This window comes from Corvus kubaryi, unplaced genomic scaffold (assembly GCF_017639235.1).
Source record: "Corvus kubaryi isolate FWS band 111438036 unplaced genomic scaffold, C.kubaryi_AGA036_p1.0 split3-73, whole genome shotgun sequence".
NCBI lineage: Eukaryota > Metazoa > Chordata > Aves > Passeriformes > Corvidae > Corvus > Corvus kubaryi.
The window spans coordinates 9,703,475-9,728,089 of NW_024582091.1; the positions used below are offsets into that span (position 1 = coordinate 9,703,475).

The following is a 24,615-nucleotide window of genomic DNA, read 5'->3' on the forward strand; positions in this document are numbered from 1 at the left end:
CTGTGGCCAGTTTGTCTTCCCCACCCCATTTCTCCATACTTTGGTCTGAGAATTTTTGTCTTCTGGTATCAAGTCTATGAGTTGGGAAAAGGTAAGGCTTCAGGATCTGTTAATAAAAATGCGTGACTCTTTGCAGTGACAGGATTGCAAAGCCAGTGTTGTCAAATCGCCAGAAGAAATACCACCCTCTAGAATACACTACACTGGCAGTACTTCTGCTGAACCACAGAAGAATCAGAAAGGAATGCAGCTGGAGAAATAGGTGTCAGAGTATCACTGATTCTCTAAACCAACATCAGGCTTTAGGGAGAGGATGGTTAAAAACTCACGCAAAAGCCTATGTCCCTCGGATAGCAGACAAGCTGCTTTCTGTCAGGCATCCCCGGTGTGGTATGCAGAGCAGGACAGTAAGCCTCAAAGAGGTTAAGAAAAGGCCTGAAAGGGATAATTACAACCCTACTAGGCTGAGATGTCATCATTACTCACAGAAGTGCTCAGAATTTATGGAAATGGAGACTTACCTTTAGGGAGCAGCTCTACGGCTTCTGTGCTGACAGTAGATCTGCTGATCCCAGATTCTCAGGTTAGTGTAGGTGAGTTGGAGTACTAGGATATGTGGTTGTTATATCCTGTTAATCTGTCTCCAAAACACAGTAAATGTCAAAAAGTTCCATTTTGGAAGTGAGAAGTTTCTTGGGAAAGCCTTAAAAATCTATGTGTAAGTGGAGACCTGGAAACTGTACCTTGAAGTGCTTTATTTGTCAGTAATTGAAAAGAGGTTTCAGCTACAAGCACACCAACAATAAGGCATTTCAGAAAAAGTACCGATATGAGTTAGTTCTTAGATTAGAAATTTCAGTCTATATGCAGTTCTATTTATTTCTGATTCACCCTAAATACTTTCTTTTTGTACTGCTTTCTTGCATTTCATATCTGTGTGGTTAAACATTGAAGTTAATATTTAATGGTCTGTGGGACAGATTTTTTTAGTGTAAACTTTCATTTGTATCATCTGAGAATCTTCCTCCTGAATCTTCAGATTATGGAAATAGATGGTGCTGATGATGATGATGATAGCTCTCTAATAAAGAGTAGCCTCTGAGATCTAAGAGGTTGACCAATGCTGTTTGCATTCCTAATATAAACCTCGGGGTTCAACTATTACATTGAGTATAATAGGCATAGTATATTACATTTTTGAAAGACCTCAGCAATATGTTCATATTGAATAATGCTTTTAAACATACATTTAGAATTATTGCATTTCAAATATTATTTGAGCAAGGCCAATTAGATTCATTTCCAGTTCTGTTGAAACTTTAATATGATTTAGATTTGCTTTAACACCATGTTATGATTGGATTAGCAACAAATTAATAGATGTTGTGTAGGTCAGGCAATTTTCCTTTTGACAGATCTGCTGGAAGGGAAAAAACATAGTTGCAATAAACTGTCAGTTGTCCATAAGATCACTTCAGATTTTTTCCTAATGTGTTGCTTCAGATAATGGAAATATCCAGCTGGCTACACTTAATTTTCTAAGCTGTTCATCTTTAAGACCTTATAAATCTTCGAGAACCTTTTTCATCCAGAAGCCGATTTGCTTATTCCCACTACTCTACAGGAAATGTTCTTGTGGATTTTGTTTGCATTTTTTATGTTCTGTGTATGATGTTGGAGGTCAAATGAACTGGATTGTTATCAAGGCCATGTTTAATTTATGTCTGCACTGCATTTTTAAGTTGCCGCCTCTTTAAGGACATGCAGTGGCAGTGAATACCACTTATATTTGCCAAATGAAGAAACAAGACCTATTGACAGCAGAGGGTCTGCTTCTGCTGATACTTTTTTGATGGCACAGAAACCAGCCCTTGACATATATCCCAAAGACTTCCGTCAGTTTATTACCAAAGAAATGAGAAAAAGGGAAAAAAAAAAAGGCAGTATACCTGCCTGTAGCTGTGCATGACAATGAATGGAGTGATCCCTTCATCTTTGGTTTTTCAGAACTTCTCTGACTTCTTCTGTTGGGTGGAAATAATTTGTGGGACGAAAATAAAGGAACAAACTTTTGACTTAGTACTTTATGTAGGAAATGTTTTATGTATTTGAATATAGATATGCTTTATGTACTTGAATATAGATATTGTGTGAGTTGTGTGCTTTTAAAGACATGTTTGTAGCAGAAAAGGAAACAATGTCAACTAAAGAGAGTTCGGTCTGGAGTAAGGAGCCCTGTGGCCATGCTCTCGGATGCTCTGAGCTGCCTCTGACTGCTGATCCTTTAGTCGGAATACAAAGCACCAAAACCTAGATTTTCAAGTGTCGTTTAATTTGGAGTATATTAACATCTAATTGCCTGAACAGACAGGTGAGTCAGTCTTGTCCCAAAGATGGATAATGGAAAGGGATGGGAATGAGGAAAAATTGGTGCCTCCTGAACTCAGTCCATGTTATAATATGCAAATAAGATCAGTAGGGTTGTTGCTGTTTGCCTTTCTCTTGAGCAGTTACTTAACATGAGTCCTCTAACCTGTCCTGACCCCCTTGGCCAAACCATGGTGTATCTGCTCCACTGGGGCTGCTGTGGCAGCAGGACAGAGCAAAGGAAACAAACTATTTACCTGTCACAAGCCCTTCTTCACCAGGTTATTTTAAGGGAGGATCTTATTCACATGGATCTAGTCTGCATCAAGGATAGCACTGAGCAAGAACTCAGGAAGTGCTGGTAGCTCCAGTAGCTTCATTCAAGAGGGAATGAAAGGCTTGGTAGATGTAGTGAAGCCAAAATGTCATGATGTTCAACAGAAACTTCTTGACATGACTAACCCAGGAAATTCATGGGGCAAGTTTTAATAAATATCTTTTGAATATATTTTTATATAACTAATAGTCTATCAGGTGATCCTAACCATTAACATGAGCCTGTTTAAAGAAACAAGGAAATATTCCAGTAGGCTAAGAAAGGTGTCATAGAATGGACTGTAATTGATGTGGGATTTTTATCTGTTCAAGGCAAAGCTCTGCCCCTGCTGGTGGCTCTGCGCTGGCTGGGTACGTGCTCCACAGGGGAGGATGCTGCTCAAGTCCCACTGACTGTACGTTGTTGAACATTCCGCTCCATTTCTGCAATGCTAAAAATAGTTGTCCTCATTTTAAAACACCAGGCTATTAGATTATTCCAAGGGTCTGGCATACTTAGACTAATGGAAGGCACATATCCATAAATTATCAAAACACTAAGTAGTGTTTGACGGTGCTGATTTTGCTTCTGCTGAGTTTCCTTGCTAGTAACCCTAGAGTATCAATCCTATTTTTTAAATCAAGCTACAGTCAGTGCCCCAGTAAATTTAAAAATAAAAATGTTCGGTTTCCATATTGAGAATGGAGAAATGTCTGCGTGCTTCTTGATGTCTTTGTTTTAATTTTTTTTAATTTCGCAGAATCATGTCTGAAAAATGCTTAAAGTATTTTACAGTAATTGTTTCTCTTTCCCAGCCTTGAAGAGAATTTCATGAAGTTCCCACATGTTTGCCATTATAAATCTTGTTAGTGCCTAAAATAGTCTAAATAGCAAAATGCATTCCAAGTGATTGATAAAAGTTTCTTTCAACACTTGGTTTTTTTGGCTTTTCTCTTTTCTCCTTTTTCTTTTCTTTTCTTTTCTTTTCTTTTCTTTTCTTTTCTTTTCTTCTCTTCTCTTCTCTTCTCTTTTAGTCTCTTTTCTCTCTTTTTTTTTTTTACCTTTTTGTTCAGTGTGTGTGTGTTTAGGTAATGTGATTCCTAATTCATATTTTTTGACAGTACTGGTAACAATGTTCCTGATAAAGTTCATATACTTGTATGTTAGGGTAGCCTCTCCTTTTATTATTTTTAATTATTTTAGTGTGAAAGTCCTTTATTTAGGGAGGGGAAATAGCTAAATGTGGAAGTCAAGGTATAAAAACTGACGTAAATGCATTCTAAGAAGGTTGTTAAATACACATACACAAAGCATCTAACTTTACCTTCAAAATTCTTAGGTATAAAGCAAGTCTCTAATTTTATAAGGTGTTGCAGTGCAATTACAAACTGCAAAATCAATAAATTATAAAAATAATTTAGGACCATGTTTATAAATATACTGCATATTTCCAAAACAGCTAAATCACAACATCAATCATTTTATTATATTTAATAAGAATCAATACTGATGGCATTGATGTAGGATTGTATTTTTGCATTGTTGTGTTGAAGAAATATTAATTAGTAGTACACTGATTAAACAATGCAAGACAAAAGACTTGTCTTCACAAAAAAACCTGTGACTGTGTTTTGGGGATGTTTTTCTAGTTTACAGTGATCCAATACAGCAGAGAAGATGAAATGTTATTATCTGGTAGCCGACTATGAAGAATTTTTCACAATTCATCCTATAAATCTAGAGAAAATGAAGGGCTAAGGATTACTTGTAACGATTAATTAGAATTTTTCCCCAGAATGCTACCATGTATTGTTACAGGGGGGAGCTGAAAAGAAGATGTTGGAAACTGTGCTGTAAGTGGAGTTACAAAAATGCCATTTTGGCAAGCTATTTTAAGATGTATTTTAATTGTTTTATGTCATGAGGGCTTTGTATTTATTTGCTTAATTATTTTTATCATTCTGATGAATTATCGTTCTTTTATTGGCTCTTTCTTTTTTTAAGAGAGACTGGAGTTTTTCCTTTGTCTCTGTTCTTTTTGTATCTGCTTGGCTTGGAATCAAACAAGTGAACTTTCAAAACTTTCTTTTGTTGCTGAATTCTGGCTTGGACAGAAAACTCAGTTGGGTGGTGCGCAAGTTACTAGGGCCAACTTCTGTCAAGGACATCAGATCCATGAATGGAATGGAGAAAACATTTAATTTTAGATTCTTTTAATAAGTCTTCTAAGCTCCTATTTGAAGTCATATGTGCCTAGACGAATTTTACCAGAATTTATCTCAGTAATTATAGTGTAATTATGACAAAAAGTAATGTACCTCATAGTGGCATATTTCATGAATCTGTACATGGAGGGTGGTTCTTAGCTTTGAGTGGCAGAGACAGGTTCTCACTAGGTCTGTAATTATTTAATACACTTTTCTAAGAAGGAAAAGGAAATTACTGCAATATTTTACATTTTAATTCTAAATTAAATACTACTAGGCCTTTAGCTATACCTTTTCCTTGTAAAGCTGTATATTAAATGCAGAATTTAAATGTCTGTAACTCTCAACTCAAAGTTCTTGATTTACTTTTTTCTGTTGTTCAAACAGTCCTTATTCAAATATTGTAGAGGAAGTTTACTGTGCTATTCAGCTTGAATAGTGACCTTTTAAAAACATTTTTGATTAACAAGGTGTTTGGTTTTACTTATGCTCAGCTTCTGAAGGTAAATTTTAAGCATCTGGTTCCCTGAGTGGAATTTGTAAACTCAAATCAGATCCTTAATTTTCATGGGCAGTGCAAAGAGAAAGTAATTTGGTAGCCAAGGGTTACAAACAACTGTACAGATGACTTACTTTGCTCTTTTTAAAAAACATGGGTTAGAGGACCCAGTAAATTAACAGCGTATAGAGAACATTCACTTGGGAAGTAGGGCAAGCCTGCCTGGTTGCAGAGGATCAAGATTTGCATTTCTTCCTGGTGAGTAAGTTGGGCACTGGGAGATGAAGGAAAGATCTGAAACGCCCCTTTGAGCCGAGCCTAGAAAACAGCAGTCAGCTTTGTATGTACAGCTCCCTGCTGGACCTAATGGTTTAGGTGTAGAGCCCTGTGTGCCCAAGTGCCTGATAGGTATTGGGGAGAGAGTGGAAGCTGTGGTACACTTGTTGGGGTTTTACCTAAAACGTGGGTAATATGCAAGTGTCTTCTGGTGTGTCTTCTTCTGAATAGGGCCTGAAACAAGGCTTGAGAAAGCTTTTCACGTGATCAAAATTCTCTAATCTTTTTTTGTTGTCCAGTTGTCTGAAGCAGAGTACAGCTGTATCTGCTGCAGAAGTAGATAACCTGTAATTGTTAATGGCCTATTATTTTGAAAGGGAAAAGTATATTTACCAAATATAAGTTAACAGACACAAATAACCCTAGAAATGGATTCAGCTATTCCATAGAATAGGAATAAGAGGCAATACATGTCCAGATGCCTTTTTATCTTAATTTAGCTCAGTCATGAGTTAGGTCTGTAAAATGATGGCTGTGTACACCTTGTTTCAGGGGGAAGCTGGCTTAGTAGGTGCTCCTGGCAAACCTGGTCTTACTGGCTCCAGGGTAGAAGAGAAACCAAACAAATACCCAAACAAACAAACAAAAGTTTCATTCTAACCATTTGCAGTCCTAACATCCTTTTTGCCAGCTGTACAGTATCTACATAAATTGTACTTGAATTACATATCTAGTTTCTGAGTTGTATAATGTGACAGAGGAACTTTCAAAAGAGAAAAAGGCATGTGGTGCTGGGGTACAAACCTGCCCAGCAGTATTATTTTGCATTAAGAGCAGTTGTCTAAGTCTTCAAACTGTACAGATCTTCCCAAGTACAAGATTGCAGATTCAAAAATTTGAAATTTGAGAGTCTCGAGATCTCAGCAAAATGAGATGAGGAGCAGCACTTCTTCCACTCTTCCGTTTTAATCTTTTGGTCCTTTCCAGAAGTGGAGTATTGTAGGAAAGCCAGAACTTGCAAAAAGAGACATATGTATTATAGAACTTGCTGGTAATACTTGTTAAAATTGCTTCTTTTCATGGTCAGATTTTTTGTTGATTGCACCTGCTTTTAATGGCAAATATTTGGGATTAAATCTTAATGTCTGTCCAGCTAATTCCTTTTAGAAAATTTTAGGGGAAATAGTTCTGCTGCTTCAACAAATTAAGAGACCACACAAATCCCCATTATTTTGTTGTTATTAAAATGTCAAGAAAATGTTCTGCAACATGACCTTGATGCAATTTGTGTATCTTTAGGGCAGCTACTTCCTGTAATATAGCACAAGTGGAAGGAAGGAAGGAACAAACTTATTTTCTGCAGATGAGGTAGCCAGCATTTTGTTCAGCAACAAGATTACCACAGTCTATCAATTTCTGCATTCAAAGCCAGGGTTTCGCTGACTTGTACTGCAGGTATATTTAAAACTCTCAAAATCAGATCGGTAATCTTGCAGTGCAAGACAAGCAGCCAATGGCTGTCCATGAAAAACTTGTGTGAAATGTTTTGCCTAACTTAATATGAGAATTTTGTCACAGAAAGGAGAATTTAAGTCAGTCATTAATGTGTTACTTTTCAAATTCCACTCTTTTTTTATTTCTGCAGGATTTGAATTCTTTGAAATTACCAGTGGCTAATACTATTTTCTACACTGTCAAGTGGAAATTTCCTGAACTACTTTACCTATGTTTTGTTGACTATATTTTCTCCAATTTGGAATTTTTTTAAAAAAATTCAAATATGTGCAAAAAAATCTGGATTATTGCTGAAACACAAGGCATTAGTTGATCACTAACATTGGTACAGGCAGAGAACTGACTTGTTTAACAGCAGCATTGCTGAAAATGATGGGGAGGTAGACACGAGACTGAATTATGAGCTAACAGTGTTCTCCTACTGGAATGAAGTAAACCACATATTGGACTATATAATTAAAACTACACCTAGCAGATCAGGGGGAGATATTTTCACTTCTTTGCTTGGTGGTGCTGCACCTGGTATGCTGCATCATGTTTGGGGAGTTCCTCCACCCTCACTTCCACAAAGTACGTGGAGAAACCAGAGAGAGTCCAGCAGGGAATTAGTTATTTTCAGGGGCCTGGAAAACAAGACATCTGAGGAGAGTTTCAAGGAGAAAAATTTGTTGAGTCTGGCAAAGAGCAAGCCAAGGAGTGATTGAGACTGTCCTGCAAACCTGAGGAGCCCAGCTGGTTTATCTTCAAGGACAGCTTCCTAAAACCCCAGGAACACTCCATGTTGTTATGCAGGGAGTTGAGTGAGTATGGCAGAAGGCCAGCATGGATGAACAAGATGCTTCTGGCTGACCTCAGACAGAAAAGAAAGTAAACAGTGGAAGCAGGGCTGAGCTACCCAGTAGGAACATAGAAACACTGCCAGAGCATGTGGTGATGGAGTTAGGAAACCAGAAACTTATCTGGAATTGAAACTAATAAGAGAGTTTAAGGGCAGCATGAAGGGCTTCTGTTAAGTTCATCCATGGCAAAAATAAAGCTGAAGAAAATGTTGACCTGCTGCTTAATGGAGTGGGGGATATGGAAAAGGCTGGGAGTACGCAGTATTTTTTTCACCTTGTTTTTTCCCTAGTAAGTTTTGCCCTCAGGCCTCCCAGGTTACTTAAACATGCTAGCAGAGAGTGTGATAATGAACAGTTGACCACTGAAGCAGAAGAGTGTTAAGGAGCACTTAAGCTACTTGAATGCTTGCAAGATACCAAACATTATGCATCCAGGGGTGCTGGGGCAGCTGGCTGATGTCACTGCAGGGTTGCCCTCTGTCATTATCAAAAAATTGTGATGACTGGGAAAGGTCACTGATGACTGCAAACAAGCAAACATCACATCCATCTTCAAGAAGGATCCATTGCACTGCAGGCCAGTCACCCATACTTCTGTCTCTGGGAAAATTATGTAGCAAATCCTGCAAGGAATGTCTGAACACAGGAAGGACTAGAAGGTCACTGTGATCAGCCAGTGTGGATTTACCAAGGACAAATCACACTGACCAACCTGATTGCCTACTCTGGTAAAATGACTGTCAGTGTGGATTAGGCGATAGCAGTGGATGTTGTATACCTTGTTTTCCGCTAGCCTTTTGGCATAGTTTTCAGACATATAATTATACTAGAATCTGTGAGGTTCTGACTGGATAAATGGACAGCAGAGTGGGTGGAAGATTAGGGTCAGAGATGGAATGATGCTATGCAGTCTGACTGCTGCCTCATAACAAGTGTCGTACTCCATGAGGCAATATTGGGGCAAATATTATTTAATGTCCTTATTAATAACATGGACAATGGGGTTCTCAGCAAGTTCGTGGATGTTATCAAATACAGGGAAGTAGTCAGTGCACTGGAAGGGAGGGAGGGCAGGAAGGATATTCTCAACATGCTGGAGAAATGAGCTACCACAGAACTCTTAAAGTTAAGCAAAGGCAAACCTGAGGGCCTGCCTCTGAGAAGGAATAGCCTCCTGCCACAGTACAGGCCAGGTGCCAAATTTCTAGAAAGCAGCTCTGCAGAAAAAGAGTTGGGAGTCCTGCTGGATGTCCTTGTTTTGAATAAGGCCAAAGGCATCTTGGGCTGCCTCAGCAGATGCATATCCAGCAGGTCAGGAGGAGTGATTGGTGAGTGCTTGTGAGACTGCATCTGGAGTTCTGCATCCACTTTGGAGCTTCCTGGAGAGGATAAAGAGCAGCTCACTGGGGTCAGTCCAGCAGAGACCCACCAAGATGGCCAGGACTTGGAGCCCATGATGTAAGAGGGGAGGCTGAGGGAGCTGGGCTTGTTCAACCTTAAGGTGAGATGATTTGGAAAGGAAGGGGTGGTGGGTGGTGTGCAGACTCATTGCTGTATGTAAGTACTGGGTGGGTGTGGAAAAGTCAGAGCCAGACACTTGTCAGAGGTGTACAATGAAAGGATGAGAGGCAATGAACACAAGTTACTATCAGAGAAATGTTGACTCTATCTCAGAATAATTTTCATATAATGAGTTTAGGATTGAGTAAATACACAAATGGGAAAGCTAAATGAAGAATTTAAAGCTAAATTCCATGAATTTTTTTAAAATAAGTGTTAGCTGTGTTGTGTGTCCATCGGTTGGGGAAGAATGGGAATCATAAAACAGCCTGGGTTGGAAGGGGCTTCAAAAGAATACCTGATCTGACCTTTTGCAAAAAAGGGAAACTAGATGAACCAAACAGAAATCATATACGTTTGTAAATTATTTCAGGAATTAGCCTCTCATTTTTAGGTGAGGGTGTCTTGGTTTGAAAGACAGCTGTCTGCTAAGGAAGGCAGAAGCCTCCCTTGGAATGGCAGATGCGACCCCTCTTCCCTCTGAGTTATCATAATTTTGAAATCAAGGGGCTCTTAGGCAAAGATATGGGAAATAGGAATAACAGTTCTTTACAATTATATATCTATATGTGTATAACAAGTCAAACAAACAACAACAACTATGGCAGTAACAGCAGTCACAAACCCAGTGCCAGCCTTCTCGGCTGTCAGGCTATTTCCCCTCGGGTGCAGTTCCGCTCGCAGCCGGCAGGGGCGCTGGCGGCTCCCGGTGAGCAGGGCAGGTGCGATGGTTCCCCCGCGGCTGCAGGGGGCGCTCCGGAGCGAGCTCGGGGAGCACGCGGCACCGGTGCCCTGGGATCCCGGGAAGGGATGGGACAAAGGCTTCACAAACCCCTGGGCAGCCGATCCTGGTGTCCGGCCGGACCCTCGGGAACAGCAGGCTGGAACGGCAGGCTGGAACGGCAGGGACGAGCACAAATCCCGGATGGCAGACGAGGTGTATCCAAACGGAGAACCCCCCCGGGGGTCGGGCAGGCAGGTCGAGCACGCTACAATGCAGTGGAGGCTCGAAGCAGCGGCGGGCAGGGCGGCCACAGCCCGGCCTCCAGCGGGGCAGGGAAGGTGGGCTTGGGATCCCAGGGCTGCTCCGGCAGAAAGAAAAACAGCCGAAGAACAAGCAGCTTCCCTCTCTTTCCCAATGCTGAGACCGACTGACTGACTACACACCCAGGTGAAACAAAAAGAGCAGCCAGGTCTTTTGTTCTTCTTAAGCACCTGACCATTTGTTCCCCTAGCACCAGTATGGGGGAAAATTCCTTTAACAGAAAAAAACTAGAAGAACTCCTAAAATCCCAACAGAGGGCATGTTGAAGTTCATTTCACTAGATACCATTTTACATGCTTGTTCTTGGGCTTGCCTCCAAAACTGAGCTGTTGATTGTATGAGCCACCCCAGCCAAAAGAAAAAAGCAAAAGGCAACCACTGTAGGTAGGTGATGAAAAGTCCAGAACTATCTGATAATTTATACATCTGCACACCTCCAAAGCTTTGAATTTAATTCCCAGATGTGTAGTACATGATCAGTACATGCATGGTACATTACTTGAAAGATTTGACAAAATGCTGCTAGAAATTCTGCAAGTTATAGCCAGCTGTTCTAGTTAATCTTACTTAAACTTTAGACTTCTATTTAAGGAAATTATACTCTCTGAAGAGTGAAGGAAGGTTTAGACATTGCTCTGTCTAAATTTTTTAAAGGAATTTTAAAAACCACAATAAGTTCTCCTTTGGATATTTTCCACTCTTTTTGTCTACAGATGTATAAAAACTCCTGTGTGTTGTACTGAGGCCATGAGACTGAATTCTGGGGACTGGAAAAGACATGCAAATCATCTCCTGCTAGACGATTTGAGGGAGAAAGAAAAAGTTTGGATTTTTTTAATTAGGTCATTTTTGTGCTGTCTGTATATAATTTTGCCCATCTGCCTTCTGTATGTCTCGCAAAACATGCAAGTATACATTAATAAAAACCTAGAGCAGGTGTTATTCTTGTATAATATAGACAGACTGCAAACTGCATTTCATGAAGATGTTAACATAGTTTGATTGTACATTATGATCCCTTTCTGAGCTCAAAATTAGGAAATTAGAGCTGGAAAGAGCATTATAACAGGCCTTTTTATTGAAATACCATCAAACAAAGAATTTAGTCTGCTGAAATTGAGTTAATAGTTTAAAACTCATCACTTCTGTGTTTTCTCTTTCTTTGTTTTTTGTTTTGGTTTGTTTTTAATGCTTGGGTAATTGGATATGGTTTTCAAAGTGCAAGAAATTAAGGTTTTTTTCATAATTCGTATCTGTATATTTTTCAATTGATCCAGTTGGAGACCTTCACAGCTGACTAGTCATGTTTAAAATTTAAAATGAAGGTACTAATGTGAATAAATGTATTAAAATTGGTTCTGCAGAAGAATAGAAGTACTGCAATAAGCAGGTCTAGAGTCAATAAATAGTTGAGAATTTTTAAAGCTGAGAAAATCCCATAGGATGAATGGAAAAATAAATGACTCCTATTAATTGACAAAACTATGGAAAGCCATATCATTTTTTGTAGAGAATTCCCCCCTTTTTGAATGAGAGAAAATCAGCATCCAAATTATTTCATTTTTGTCTCATAATAAAAGTTCAGTGCAGTAAAATTATTTTAAAGAATACAATTACTTGAACAATATTTGTTTGAGATTTGTATTTCATCCTTTTGTGTTCCAGGGTGAACGTGGCTTTCCAGGTAGTAAAGGTGAAGAAGGTGAAGAGGTAAATTATTCTGTCTGCGTTATTTATTGGTTTAACAATATGATATATGGCCAGCCAAGTAGAGCTTTGTTCTGAGTGTCTACCTTAACCCTTTAATTAATAAAATTCTTAAATTTTTGCTATGTAAATGCTTAAGAACAAGAAGTTCTTTGTGTGTTTACTGAGTGCCATCAGGGCTTCTTTTAGATTTTTTTTCCCTAAGAAAAAGTTTTACGAGGAACCAACAGAACCTCTGCAGTGACAGGAAACTGTTCAATAGCTTGTATTAAAATGGGAGCTGAACTGGTCTTGCAGAAGGCTGTCTTGGCTGATAGAATGCCAGCATTGGGTGGCATTAGATGATGCAACCCAATCTTCTTGTGTTACTTCTGACAGGTAAGTCTTCACAGGTCATCAAAGGCAAGTGAATCTGTGTTGAGGGAAAAGTAGGAGGAAGAGCCAGATACCAGCTTGTCTAATAGGACAAAAAAGTAACAGTGGTGAGAGTTTATGGTTGCAAATTCAGTTGTCAGCCATGTTCAAGCCTGTTTACTGGTTTCTCACTATTTTTGGCTGGTTTGGATCAGGCAACCTGAAAGAAGCCTTGTCTTGAAACGCAGGTAGTGTCTCTGTGCTTCAGCCCACTGTCTAAAAAGGGTGCAGAAAAGAATTTCTGCTGAATTTATGTATCATAAAGATGAAGAATGACAGAAGCTGCTATTCTGGCAATATTCAGACTGATGAAAATAGTAAGTAGGGGGTATCTTCTGAATTTAAAAAAGTGTAATACATTTGTGAGTTAGGCTGCTGTCTTGGGGTGACCTTATGATGTGTATCCCATATCTCTGCTTTGGACATGGATATATTCACTCACCCACCATACCTCTTCAAAAGTGTCAGACAGCTTTCCAGAGTTCATATTTTAAAGAAAGAATGCTATGGATTAACAGAATTGAAGCAGATTTAAAATTTTGAGGGTTTTTTAGGAGGAAGTATCCCAGTAGCCAAGAGGGAAGGAGTATCAGAAATAAAAACCAGCATCCATAGCAACTAACATTTATAATGTGAGGATTCAGCCTCTAAAAAAACCACTTGTTAAGCTTGAGTGTCTCTAACTCCACTGACAGATCTTATTTCCTCTGTAGTATCATTATTCATCAGTTCTGAAGGGCTTGTGGATTTTTTTCTTTTTTTTTCCCCTCCGCATTATTGGTCTGCAGCTGTGCTGTGCTCTCTTCGAGTTTTATGAATAAATCGTGTTTGAGCACAGGCACATGGTTCCAGCTGTTGCTGCCACTCTCTTTGCTTGATTCCCCTTATTTTAAAGCAGAGATAAAATGACCCAACCACTGGTAGTCACATTTTTCTTATGTGGAAGCTAAACCAGCATGCTTAGACTGTTTTTTTTCTTTTTTGTCTCATAAATTCAGATGATCATTAAAAGGTCCCATTTAAAAATACTTCCAGTGTAACTGATAATGCTGCGTTCAACTGCCCTTCAAATTAAAGGAAATATAAGACTGGAAGGATCTTTACTTACCAGTGATCATGCAAAAATAATTTGGGCTAGTCTCATCAGAAGCATCAGATGTTTGTGTGGGAAGTGTGTGTTTTAAAGTTATGGGAAGTAGGTCTTCAGCAGTTGTTCAGTTCAGCTTTAATTCAAACAATTGCTTAAGGATAACAATTTAGAGTTTCAGCTACTAAACTCCAGTATAAAAAAATTATCAACACATTTGCATTTTAACATATCAGCACAAAATGAAATAATTATATTAATTTGTGTGTAACAAACATGATTACAAAGACTGAAATGGAAAATTTTCCTATTATCAAACGTTCTGGCTCATATTGCATTTTAAGGAACAAAATTTTTTGCACACTCTATTTTGCGTATCACCTAGGGTGAGACACAGCTACCTCAATGTGGGACATTTGCCATTCCAAAGTCCCCACAGAAGTACATGAAAATGAACCATCCTGTACTTTTGGTTCAGTGACCCTATCATTCTGTAGGATTGAATCCTTGAAACCAACTCAGCCTTGTTCCTCTAGTTTCATCAAATGACAATAGTTGTTTATTGTATTAGGTTCTGCTTTGGCAGAGCAAGCCTTGGGGACATCAGAGAGGGAGAGATTACTGAGGTGACAGTACGTCATCATTTGTATATTACTGTTATGGGAAGCATCTATAATGTAAATTATTGAGGGAGATTCTTTTTGGCTGTTTAAGAGTTTCTCAAGACAAACTTGGTTCTTCTTGAGGAATCCAAAAGTCTTGATCTGCTTTCCTGTGGTTTTGGTCAGTGTTGAACTTGGTTCTCTCTTACAGAAGCCAGTAGTGGTATGGGAAGTACAGACTGTGTGTGCAGGTGTTATGCTGCAAGCTTTCCCTCCAAGGGAAATATGCTCTCACTGTGAATTTCTTTTAATTCTCCTTTTTATTCTGTTTTCTTTGTGTTACATAGATAATGACACTCTTACATGATAGTCTTATAACTGCAACAAAAACATTGGTTTACCCTTTTATAGCGTGACTGAAAAAGTATATGCTGAGAGACGTTTTAATTGGTTTGCTGCCAAGAAGGCAGACTATATCATGGGGATCTTTCTTCTTCTAATAATGCTTAGAATTTTAATTTTACAGTATGGGGTAGAAAATATGACTATTACATTTCATGATGATAGGAAGCCAGAAGGTACTGATAATAACTAGAAGAAAGCTTTAAAATCCAGAATGTTCTTGATAAATCAGAGATGTAGCCTGAAAAAAACCAAATGGGATCAAACATAGAAAGAATGAGTGCAAAGAACTACTTGCAGGGGAGAATAAATATGAGCTGCAATAAACCCAAATCAGGTAGTACCTACACAGAAATTAAAATCTGAGGATTATTTAGATCACAAACGGAATACAGGTAAATAAAATTGCAACTGAAAGACTTATACTAAGGTACTCCAAAGGGAACTATTGTCTGCAACACTGATTAAAAAGCCCTATTAAAAAGTACTATTTGGTACTGATATGGCTTCAATTTTACAGATTTTGAAAGGTGAGCACTGAGAATGACTGGTGCTAAGGAATAGAGAACCCTTGAGGAAGGACAGCATGATTGACTCTTAGTGTAGAGTCAGCTGAAAAAAATATGTGAACAGTCTTCAAATACATAACATTGCTGCAAGGAGGAATGGTGTGTTTGCGTGTCTGTAGTGCATGCAGAGCAGTGGGATGGAAGTGCAGCAAGGAAGATGTGTAGCCATTAGGAAAGGGGTTTTAATTTTGACACTTGTTTATTACAGAAGTAATTTCCTCTTCCAGTGGCCTGCACTTTTTATCCTGGTAACACAAAAGGGAATAAACTAAAGACTTGCTTCATGAAAACATAGGAGATGAGATTATCTTAAATGTCTTTGCCATTTTCTGTTAATGGCATCAAAATTACGCAAGGTATCACTTACACTTATTTCTAATTGGATGAGCACAGGGAATACCAAGACAGCTTCTTTTTTAACATATATACTTGCTTGTTTTTAATGTCCAGTTAATAGTTTTCTGTGATAGGACTGTAAAGCTCTGGAACAAGTTGCCCAAAGTGGTTTTGCAGCACCAACTTTTTCTTGAGGTTTTCAAGAGGAGCCCTGAACAACCTGGCCTGATCAACAGGTTTGGGTCTGGATTTCAACCTCTGTAGGCTTCAAGATCTCAGACCTATCTTGAAACCAGCAGAGGTTGAAATCTAATTTATTCTTACTTATTTTCATACTAGAAGTATGTGCATCATTTCGGAGTTGGAACAGGCCCAATGCCTGTTAGCTGATCATAGAATCATGGAATTAACTAGGTTGGAAAAGTCCTTTGGCATCATCAACTCCAACCTATGACCTAACACTAGCTTATCAACTAGACCATAGAAGTAAGTACCACATCCAGTCTTTTTTTAAGTACTTCCAGGGACAGTGGCTCCACCACCTCCCTGGACAGTCCATTCCAATGCCCAGTCACTTCTTCTGAGAAGAACTTGTGTCTAATGTCCAGCTTAAATACCCAAATTAAACAAATAACCTTTAAGATGTCTTTTTCCTTTGTTAAACCTGTAATTAATTCTTTCCTCCTTGTTACTGCTTCCTTTGGTCACTCCAGTTAGTACTCTTCAACCAGGTCCCCCATTTTTTCTGTCATCTTGTCTACCATTTTGGCTAGAATATGTATTTTCTTTAGTACACTTTACAAATATGATTCTTTTTGTAAATGAGCTTGAACACTGAGAATTCAATTTTCTGGGACACAGGGAACATGAACACCATATAGGTTTCATTAACATTTCGCAGTATGTGTGGAACAAATCTAAATTTTATTTGAAATAGGGTGAAAGAAAAGCCAACACATTTACATGTTAATTATAGCTGATCAAACATGACTTGTTTGTCACTAATAGATAACAGTCATTTCATGAAGCTGGGAATCCTAAATTCCTTGCCTTGCTTAGCTGTTTCAAAATGCTGGTATAAAATCCCCGTTTGTGTTTTAAGTCAGAGAGGCAAGGTGTGCTGTTACATTATGAAATCACAGGACTAGTTGATATCTCAGAAGACTCAGGATTTGTGACAGTAGGAGGACTGCTGTGCTGGACAGGGACTCTTCAATTGCAGTTTGGCTGGACTGGCTGCTTTCCTTCATAAAGCATATTCCCTTTCATCTCACACTTGAAATAGAGGATTTTGAAACTGGATGTCATTGGACCTGAACTATGTAGCAGTTTATGTGCTGTGATATGCACTTGTAAACATTTGATTGTTGGTAAAGTTATTATTTTACTATAATTCTGTGATTAATACTTCTCTGTAAAAGGATATTAGTTTAAAAGTTACATGTATTTGAATAAGGGAAACTTTGAGAATAAAACCACAATGATAGTCATTTATTATTTCCAGAGTTTCATCCTTTTTACTTTACATATTGCATGTTTTAATTGTGCTTTTGCCTGTGTATAAATTTGAGAAGAGAGGAGGAGTCTGGGGTTTGTCCAGCCTAAATGTAGAAAAAAATTTCATCTGCTTAATTTTCTTCTAAACGCAGGATGTTCTTTGTATATATTTACTATTTTCTGAAGTACAATTTGAATTATCCCAGGAAACAGGGCTTCATCTATTTCCTTTAGAAGACAATTCCTAATAGATCTTAGTGTCAAGAAGATTTCCTGGAGGTTTAACATTTTCTGTTTCATCCTATCACACCTAATAAAATACTCCTCTGTCTATCTTCTGTCCATTCAGAGTACACAAGGCTATAAATTTCCAGGGTGTCTCCAGGTATGGTCTTTTGTTTCACTCTTCAATATGCTTGTCTTAAATAAGCATAAGTAAATGAAGAAAGAATCACCTTTCCAAGTCTAACATGCTGGTTTGAAGTTAGTCATTATTTACTGGTTCTAATGTTTTAATATCTGTATCATAAAATTCAGTAGTAAAACCAGACACTCAAGTACTGGGGAAGCTTCCAATTTACTTGAAAAATAGAAGCTATTGCGCATAAATAGAAGACAGTCACGAACCTCAAAGGTCTATAATTAAAAATACTAGAAAACTACAATTAAGAGAAGCAGTAGGTAACCCCGTGTACTAGTAGAGTGCTTTTATTTATGAGCTGTAGATTCTGCTAGAAATGCTTCAGTCTGAGCAAAAGATTAGAATAGAAATTCCATAAATTGCAAATCTTGGTGTAACCATGGACACAACCTGTTGGTCTTAATGTTTTTGGCCGTAATGGAAGAATGTGCGATTTGCATGATAGACTTAGGGTCCTATTCCCTAGTTTGTTCAGATATGGGTGGAGTCAGTGCCACTGTGCTGAAAATTTGGCTCTTACCTGTGCTAACCATCAATGCAGATACTTCATGGGGACAGGGAGAAGAATTTTTGAAATCCTTGAAATCCTATTTCATGCAGGCAAGACTGAGTGCTTTATCAGCTGGATATAAATGTGAATAGAGGTTTTTCATACTTGTCTCCTAATGCTATATAGAGAAGTATATGAGTTTTCTCTTCTTCTTGTAATGATTTAGTTACCTCTTTGCACCTTCTTTTGGGTAGCATTTTAGATCTTTTTTTCATGAAGTCGTACAAGGTTAAATGTTACAAGTTTTTATTTGAGATTTCTTTTTGTTACCAAGTGGATCACCTATAATCAGAGATAGTCTGGGAAAAAAGGAAAAGCTTAGAAATTCTACAGGAAGTCTCCCCCTGAAATAAATGCAGTCACATTGGCATCTTAGTAAGCTAAACTTTACCAGGGCTTATCAAGTAGTTCTGTGGTATTTGGCTTGATCTGGCCATCTTCCTACTGCTTAATGCTCTTGCCCTTTGAAACAGGCTTAATCAATAGTGTCTGTTGAGAATAGTCCCTAGCCTATGTTAACTTTTGAAGTGTGCCTGGGAATTATATGAGGAAATGCTAATTGGACTCATTGAAATGTCTGCAAAAAACCTTCACAGCTGGGGTCTATCAATTAAATTATATAGATGACCGTGTTCCAGGTCCTATCACTGTTTAATTTACTTACACATACCCATTTGGTTAGATTAAAGGTTCATCAGGCTCAGCATCCTGCTTATAATGATAGCCAGAAGTGGTGCCCTGGAGAAAAGCATAAGGACAAAGTAACCAAGTATAGTACTCTTCCAGCCTTCAATTATTTGAGACTGCATCTCAGCAGATGTATTTTCAGTGAATTTAAAAGTCTTCAATGGACTTTTCTCCCAGTAGAATGTACAGTTTTCTCCTGGATTCATGTAAACTTTGAGCATCTGCAATATCCTGTGGTGAGGAATTACACCATTTATCTTTGTGTTTGAAGAAATTCTTCCTTTCATTTATTTGGAACCTTCTTCCTCTTAATTTGATTTGGTGTCCCCTACTTCCTTCAGAAGGTTCCTGTTCTCCTTTTCAGTATCAATCGAGAATCAATAAGCTTCCTGAGCTGTCTCTTTCAAATTGAAGAATACCAGCTTACTTAGTATATCCTGCTATGAAAAATGTTCTGTATTGGATCATCCTTACTAGTTGGTTCTGCATATTACTGGGTTGTGTTCCAGTGTTTAAAGATGGAAGAGACAAGAACTTCAGTCTATGTAATTTCACAGAGAAATTCTTTGGTTTATTCTCTGCACCTTCTTGTCTCCCCACAGAGACTGTTCTATCCTCTCTTTAGCTTTGAATGTGGCCTCAAGATCTTATCCTTGATCCTTTTGAACTGGCTGTTACCAGTCATTGCATTTAGGAAGTTGTGTTTGTCTTCACGGGTGCTAAGGGTATATAGGGGATATAAGGATTTTACAATCTTCATCTTTTGGTGTATATCTACACTGAACTTCATTTGTCCTTTCACCATGTCATTTCATCTTATAATGCCTGTAGTGAGTTTGTCACAGTCCATCTGCATCTGTTTTATCCTTTTTAATTTGGTATCTTCACCAGATCGTTGTGTACTTCAAAATGGTTTTCTTCGAGGTTTGAGTATAAACACTCCAAGTCCTGCTGAGAATAAGATTAGTGGAAAACAGATTTTGCAATACATGAATGCTGGTGTGGACTCTCAACCTCTTTCTGCCTTGGATTATAAAAGTAATATTTGAGAGGTGTGGAGGCCTTTTGGCATTAGAAAGGTATCCTTATCTTAAGCTCTGAAAATGGGCATTTGCACATATTGAGTACAATTGTCCAAATACTTCTTGAGCCTGACAGAGTTCAGAACTCTGATGATCTTTGTAGGTCCTTTCCAACTCAAAATATTTTGTGATTCTGTAATTTACTTTGGTCCACAAATCTCTCCAAAGTCCAATTGCTCCCACAATGTAGGAAGCTTCTTGTATGGTAGGCTGTAGAGGTTTGGTCCAAAATATTCACCACTTACTCATTTACCTTCTGTGAGGTAAGAACTAGGAGAAAGCAAAGCAGGCACAAAACTCAAAAGAATATAAAGAAGTTTATTAACAGACCCAAAAGAAGAAAAAAAAATCAGACCACACCTTCAGAACACTTCTCCTCCCCCCACCTTTCTCCCTTCTCCCACTGACAATGTAAAAAGACAACCCTTGAGATTTTCAATCTGTTTACCACTTCCATAATAACCTTGTTCAGTTCATTTAGGAAGAGGAGAGAAGTCTCTCTTGCTCATGCTATGGAGACATCTCCACAAGAAATTCTCTCATGGCTTCAATATCACAACGAGACAGCCGCATGTGAGACTCGCATGTGAGTCCCTTCCCCCGACTTACAGCTTTTCCCACAACTGCTTTCGATGGTCCACTCTTGAGCTACTGGGGTACCATTTTAAGGTTGAGCTGTTCAAAAACAAAGGTTCTCTTCACCCATCTCTGGGAGTGTCTTCATCTCTCGGAGTAGAGGCCCTCTCCCTTCCCTGGGAGCAAAAAGAGTCCTCATCATCTTCATCTCTAAGACTATCTCTGGGAGCATCTGTAGGAACAGAGGTCTTGTCCTTCCAATTTGAAGCAAGAGTCCTCATCACTTCCATCTCTCCCTGTTCAAACTTCTCATCAAATTACAGCTGCTTCAGCATTTGGTTGTTTCAGCACAGGTAGTTTTGCTCACAAGTGCAGTTTGAACGCTCCACCCCCCCATGCTTCCATGAAATTACAGCGGGTACTCTGATGTGTCATAGTCCATCACCACCATAGCTTTACAACAGAATTTCAGCTTCTAAGCATCTCCTCTTTCTCCTCCCACAGGTTTTCAGCTCTTCTTTCTTTACCTAATGTCTGCAGGCTTCATCTGTTCTGGAGGAAATTTACAGCACTAAAAGGGTTAATCTCACCCGGGCCTTGCAGCTGAAGTTTGCTTATCCATGTTGGTCACATGATCTTTGCCAGGCAGCTTCAGCTCAATCTTTGGCCGCACTGGAGAGGGGGGGCGGGAACTGGGCCGCGCCGTCTGCATATAGCAGGGATGTGGGGGGTTGCGGGTGGAACAGGGCTGCACGGCTCCAGGATGGCTGTGTCCCGGCCTGGCCCTGGCCCGGCCCAGTTACCTGTCCCAAGGCTGGAAGCAAGAGAGAACTTTCCCAGGGTTTGTCCATTCTTAAATGTGGACCACAGAGGCGTGTCAAACTTTTTTAAGTGGCTTAAAAAATTGTCAATATTCAAACTAGCTAGTTAATAGGTTCTGTTAGGTCATAAAGGAAGCTGTAAGCACCTCTTTGCAGGAAAATCACTTCCAAAGTTATGCTAACCCCTGACATAGGCCCAGATGTGGAGCTCTGGAAAAGAAAGCACATGTGGTGCTCTGCAGAAACACCCATGCCTGTTCTGATGAGCTATTTGGGGTATCAGAAGCACTGCAGCTTCCTTAGGGGGCACTGCGTTGAGATATGAGGTTTAATAGTGTGAGCAGAGTGCCAAGTCTTTTGCATGTACTCCTTCCAGTAACGGTGGCTTCCATGCCACTTTGGAGATTTCTGTGAAGGCACATCCAGAAATGGATGACTGGATGTCATTACAGCTATAGATGCCTAGAGAAAACACTTGCTAGTTTAGAAACAAGGCTGTAAGCCTTTTGACTGGTAGCTAATAAATGGTAATTAATTTAAAATTAATGTAACAATTTTTATCTGTAACAAATGATGCACATTTAGCAACTGAGACCTGTTGTAGAGGATTACACTTTACGAAAAAGACTGTACTGACAGGTATTTAAGGAGAAGGAGCAATAGGATAATCTAATAAACAGTATTGATGCTGCAATATTTAGAAATAACATTTGGCATAAATTGCATACATGCTTATGGAGCCTTGTTGTTCCTATAGTTTAGTCTCATACTTTGATACTTCTTTAAAAATTCTATTCATAAAATAGGCATGAAGGCGAGGATGTAAATTTATAGATGAAATCACAAAATCATGGAATGGTTTGATTTGGAAGGGACCTTAAAGCTCATTTAGTTCCAATCCTCCTGCCATGGGACACCTTCTACTAGACCAGGTTTCTCAAAGCCACATTCAAACTGGCCTCGAACACTTGCAGGGATTGGGCACCCACAACTTCTCTGGGCAGTTCGAGTCCTTCACTACCCTGGTAGCAAACAATTTCTTTCTTTTATATTATCTAAGTCTATCCTCTTTTTCTTAAACAAGTTTAAGTCAATGGGCTTTTTATAAGGGCTTTTGCAATTTTGAGTGAGAGTTGTTTACAGTGAGGAAAACTATTAGAATTCATGAACAATTTGATGAAAGAAGAAACAAAAAAATGGTTACACACATTGGTCATTGTAGAAGAGGAGATGACAGAACTGTGTTCATGAATATACTAAAACTAGCACTCAGTCTGTGCATGTGAGCAGGGGAATCTTTCTACAACCCACAAACACAGATGTGGATGTTACTGCTGGAAAGTCAGCAATAGACATCTTTAAGTATATTTGAGTCTCCAAAGCACTTTTTTTTTCTCCACTTAGCAGTAGTTGATGTTTATTAATGTAATACTGTCAATTATAAAAATGGTCTTCCTTCCAATCTCCTCCCTTCCAGTTGCTTCCTATTCCCAGTGTCCCTGCGCACTGCTGTTGCAACTGTTTGTGTGATTCCTAGTAAAATAAACAAGTCAGGGAACTGTTTAGACCAAAAATGCCTCTGTTTACTGCGTTTATAACCCTGCAGATTCTGTTTCTTCAGACTGGTATGTGGCTATTCTTCAGCAACCAATGTATTTCAGAAGAATAGGCATCTTTTAGTGACTAAAAGGTGCTGCAGATCCATACAGATGACTTTTTGGGTTGGAAAAGAACAGTATGATTACTTTTGGATGAAGCTACACTGAAAGATAAACTTTGGGAACAAGCCTAGGGTGCTGCAATTGCTAATGGCTAATGAATTCATGAAACCAGACTAAAGCTACTTCAGTGTAGGTTTGGAATAACTCCAACAAAATACAGTGTTAACGTCTAGTATTCTGTGCCATTTTCTCCATAAATCATTTCTTTTGTGCCACAGTCTATCTCATATGAGCATAAGTAAAAAATACTTTGAAGAAGACCTGATATGACATAACATGACACGGAAGTCAAGGGTATTAAGGCTGTTACAAAGGATCTGCACAAAAGTTCAAGAATGGTAAATTGTACAGAAGGCTGTGCTAATTTAGCTAACCCAATCAGCAGCTTTATGATGCTACTTTATACAGTGTGCTCATTCATCATCTTTGTGTATTGTTAAATTTTAGTTTAAGAAGCCAAAGAAGCTGGCCTAGAAGAGCAACTAATTTGCAACAGCTGCTGGTAGTTTCTGTGACAGCAGATGAAAAGTAGGTGACTGAGTTGTCTTAGATGTCTGCAGGGAGCATATCACTGATCTTGGTATAGTAAGGCCAGTACATATTGTGCACAGATAAAGAAAAAGGCTTTATCCATGTGCCCTTTTCAGTTTTACGTACTTATTGAAGGCTAACAGTAAGTTAAACTCCTTCTGTTGTTGGTAGCTGGACAGTAAATACAGTTCAGATTTCCTAGGATGACCTTTGTAAAGAAAATTGTTCCCATTCAGTAGGCTGCAGAATATTGTCCCACCTATTTGTTCTAGACCCATTGATTTTTTGCACCTTGCTGCACAGTGGTTCAGCTAGAAGAGAAATATAAATATTTCTATAGATGGTACCCATAAAACCAATGTGGGCTGTTTGTATGGACAGTTGCCAGGAAAGTGGGAGCTGTTGATTTTGATCCTCTCAAAAGGAGGGAAAACGTCCTGCCTTAAATCTCTGTTTACTAAGGTTTGTGCAAAAGGCAGAAATTTCCTACTTTTCTAATTATATTTTGAACTGACCTTAGTGAAGTCTGACTGAGCAGGGTGTGTTTATTTTTAACACAGATCAACTCTCCACCTCAAATAAATATCCATCAGGGGTTGAATATACCATGTCTTTAGACTGTACCAGGGTTTGTGGGAGCTTTATTGAAACACCAGTTTCCTGCTCTAAAGCATGCATTTCTATGACCTCAATAAACTACTCATTGTAGTCTAAGAAAATATAGATAACTGATACTGCTGTCTGTGTGGGCCTGATGAACATGGTTAATAGTCACAGCTACAGAATAGGCTATTATTCTGGCTGTCATGTGACAAATAAAGCTAGAGGTGCAGCCTTTGGCAGAAGAGATGTAGCAGTCCATCAGCTTGTGCAAACACTTGACGCAGCTTTAACCATCTGCAGAACATCTTTTAGAGTATAAATAACAATAGCAATACCCTGCCAAAACCATGAAAGCATGTGTGTCTGAAAAATACTGTGTTCTGTG

The 24,615-nt window shown here is 38.8% G+C and overlaps 1 protein-coding gene across 7 annotated transcripts in view; it reads left to right on the top strand.

Annotated features, from left to right (window-relative positions):
* Positions 1 to 24,615, top strand: part of COL19A1 (collagen type XIX alpha 1 chain) — a 188,055-nt gene that overhangs the window by 55,717 nt on the left and 107,723 nt on the right. For 6 of the 7 annotated variants that reach the window (XM_042016401.1, XM_042016398.1, XM_042016402.1 and 3 more), the window contains exon 11: positions 12,290 to 12,334. The exons of the other annotated variant lie outside the window; for it this stretch is intronic. In XM_042016401.1, coding sequence (XP_041872335.1) covers positions 12,290 to 12,334 — 45 coding nt within the window. The remainder of the gene's footprint in view (positions 1 to 12,289; positions 12,335 to 24,615) is intronic. 7 annotated transcript variants of the gene reach the window in all.